Raw genomic sequence first — 891 nt, 5'->3', positions numbered from 1 at the left:
CGCAAAATTTGGTGACCGCGCACCGGGTGAGAATAGCCACAAGACTCGCCTGCACTATTCTCACTCTGGGTGAGAATAGGATAGAGGTGGCCCTGTTTATCACAAAATTAAGCTACCTTAGTGCCTTAGTACAATACAAGTCCCCAATACAATACAGCCACGCATAGACACACGGCACATCAGCACACTTAGTTGTTTGATCAACCATTCATTCTGTATTTAAAGTCATCCAGTCTCCACTCCAGTCACTCACTTCTCACTTCTCAAGCCTCATCAACTGTGTGTGTAGGCCTACTGAGTGTACTGTGTTGGCCTACTGTGTGTAGTGTACTGTACTGTGTACTGTTCGAAGGGGAAAGCACTGTCATGGCCTAGCCTACCAAATTGACTGAAAAATTATGTTCGTTATTTAATAATTTCGCCTTCGTGTTTGAACTATTCGAACTAATGTTTCTATATTGCATTATTACACTGTTGAAAACAGTATGCATGGTAATGTTATCTATCTATCTATCTATCTATCTATCTATCTATCTATCTATCTATCTATCTATCTATCTATCTATCTAGGCCCCATATTATACATGTATAGCCCAAGGAGACTAAAAGTAGTTCTAAACTCCTTGGTATAGCCTAATATATCCTGAAAAAGAAGCATCTCAAGAACAAGCAAGGATCTAAACCTGAACTAGATTGGTTCTGACTCTGAGGACAACCAAAACGATTTGCGAGGTCAACCCTTCTACAGAAGCTGGACAAGATCGTGAAAACAAACTACATGTATAGACGTAGCGTACAGAAACGTGGTTTCCTAGAGACAGGCCGAGAGAATTTAATCGAATTAAAACTTAAAAGAAAGCAAATAAGATTGTGCTGAAAGAAACCCGTGTG

General features: G+C 40.1%; 1 protein-coding gene across 4 annotated transcripts in view; it reads right to left on the bottom strand.

Annotated features, from left to right (window-relative positions):
* LOC101847105 (cyclin-H) overlaps positions 1-351 on the bottom strand; it is a 23,192-nt gene extending 22,841 nt beyond the window's left edge. Inside the window, exon 1 of one of the 4 annotated variants that reach the window (XM_035969529.1) lies at positions 254-351. Coding sequence is in view for 1 of the 4 variants with exons in the window: in XM_005097350.2 (XP_005097407.1) it covers positions 125-208 (84 nt within the window). In the remaining 3 variants the exon portion in view is untranslated. The other 3 variants (XM_035969530.1, XM_005097350.2, XM_035969531.1) reach the window with 3 other exon arrangements.
* Between the last annotated feature and the right edge of the window lie 540 nt (positions 352-891).

Source organism: Aplysia californica, unplaced genomic scaffold (assembly GCF_000002075.1).
Source record: "Aplysia californica isolate F4 #8 unplaced genomic scaffold, AplCal3.0 scaffold00152, whole genome shotgun sequence".
Taxonomy (NCBI): domain Eukaryota; kingdom Metazoa; phylum Mollusca; class Gastropoda; order Aplysiida; family Aplysiidae; genus Aplysia; species Aplysia californica.
Note: the sequence above shows the minus strand (reverse complement) of the source record. Positions and strands in the feature narration are given on the sequence as shown.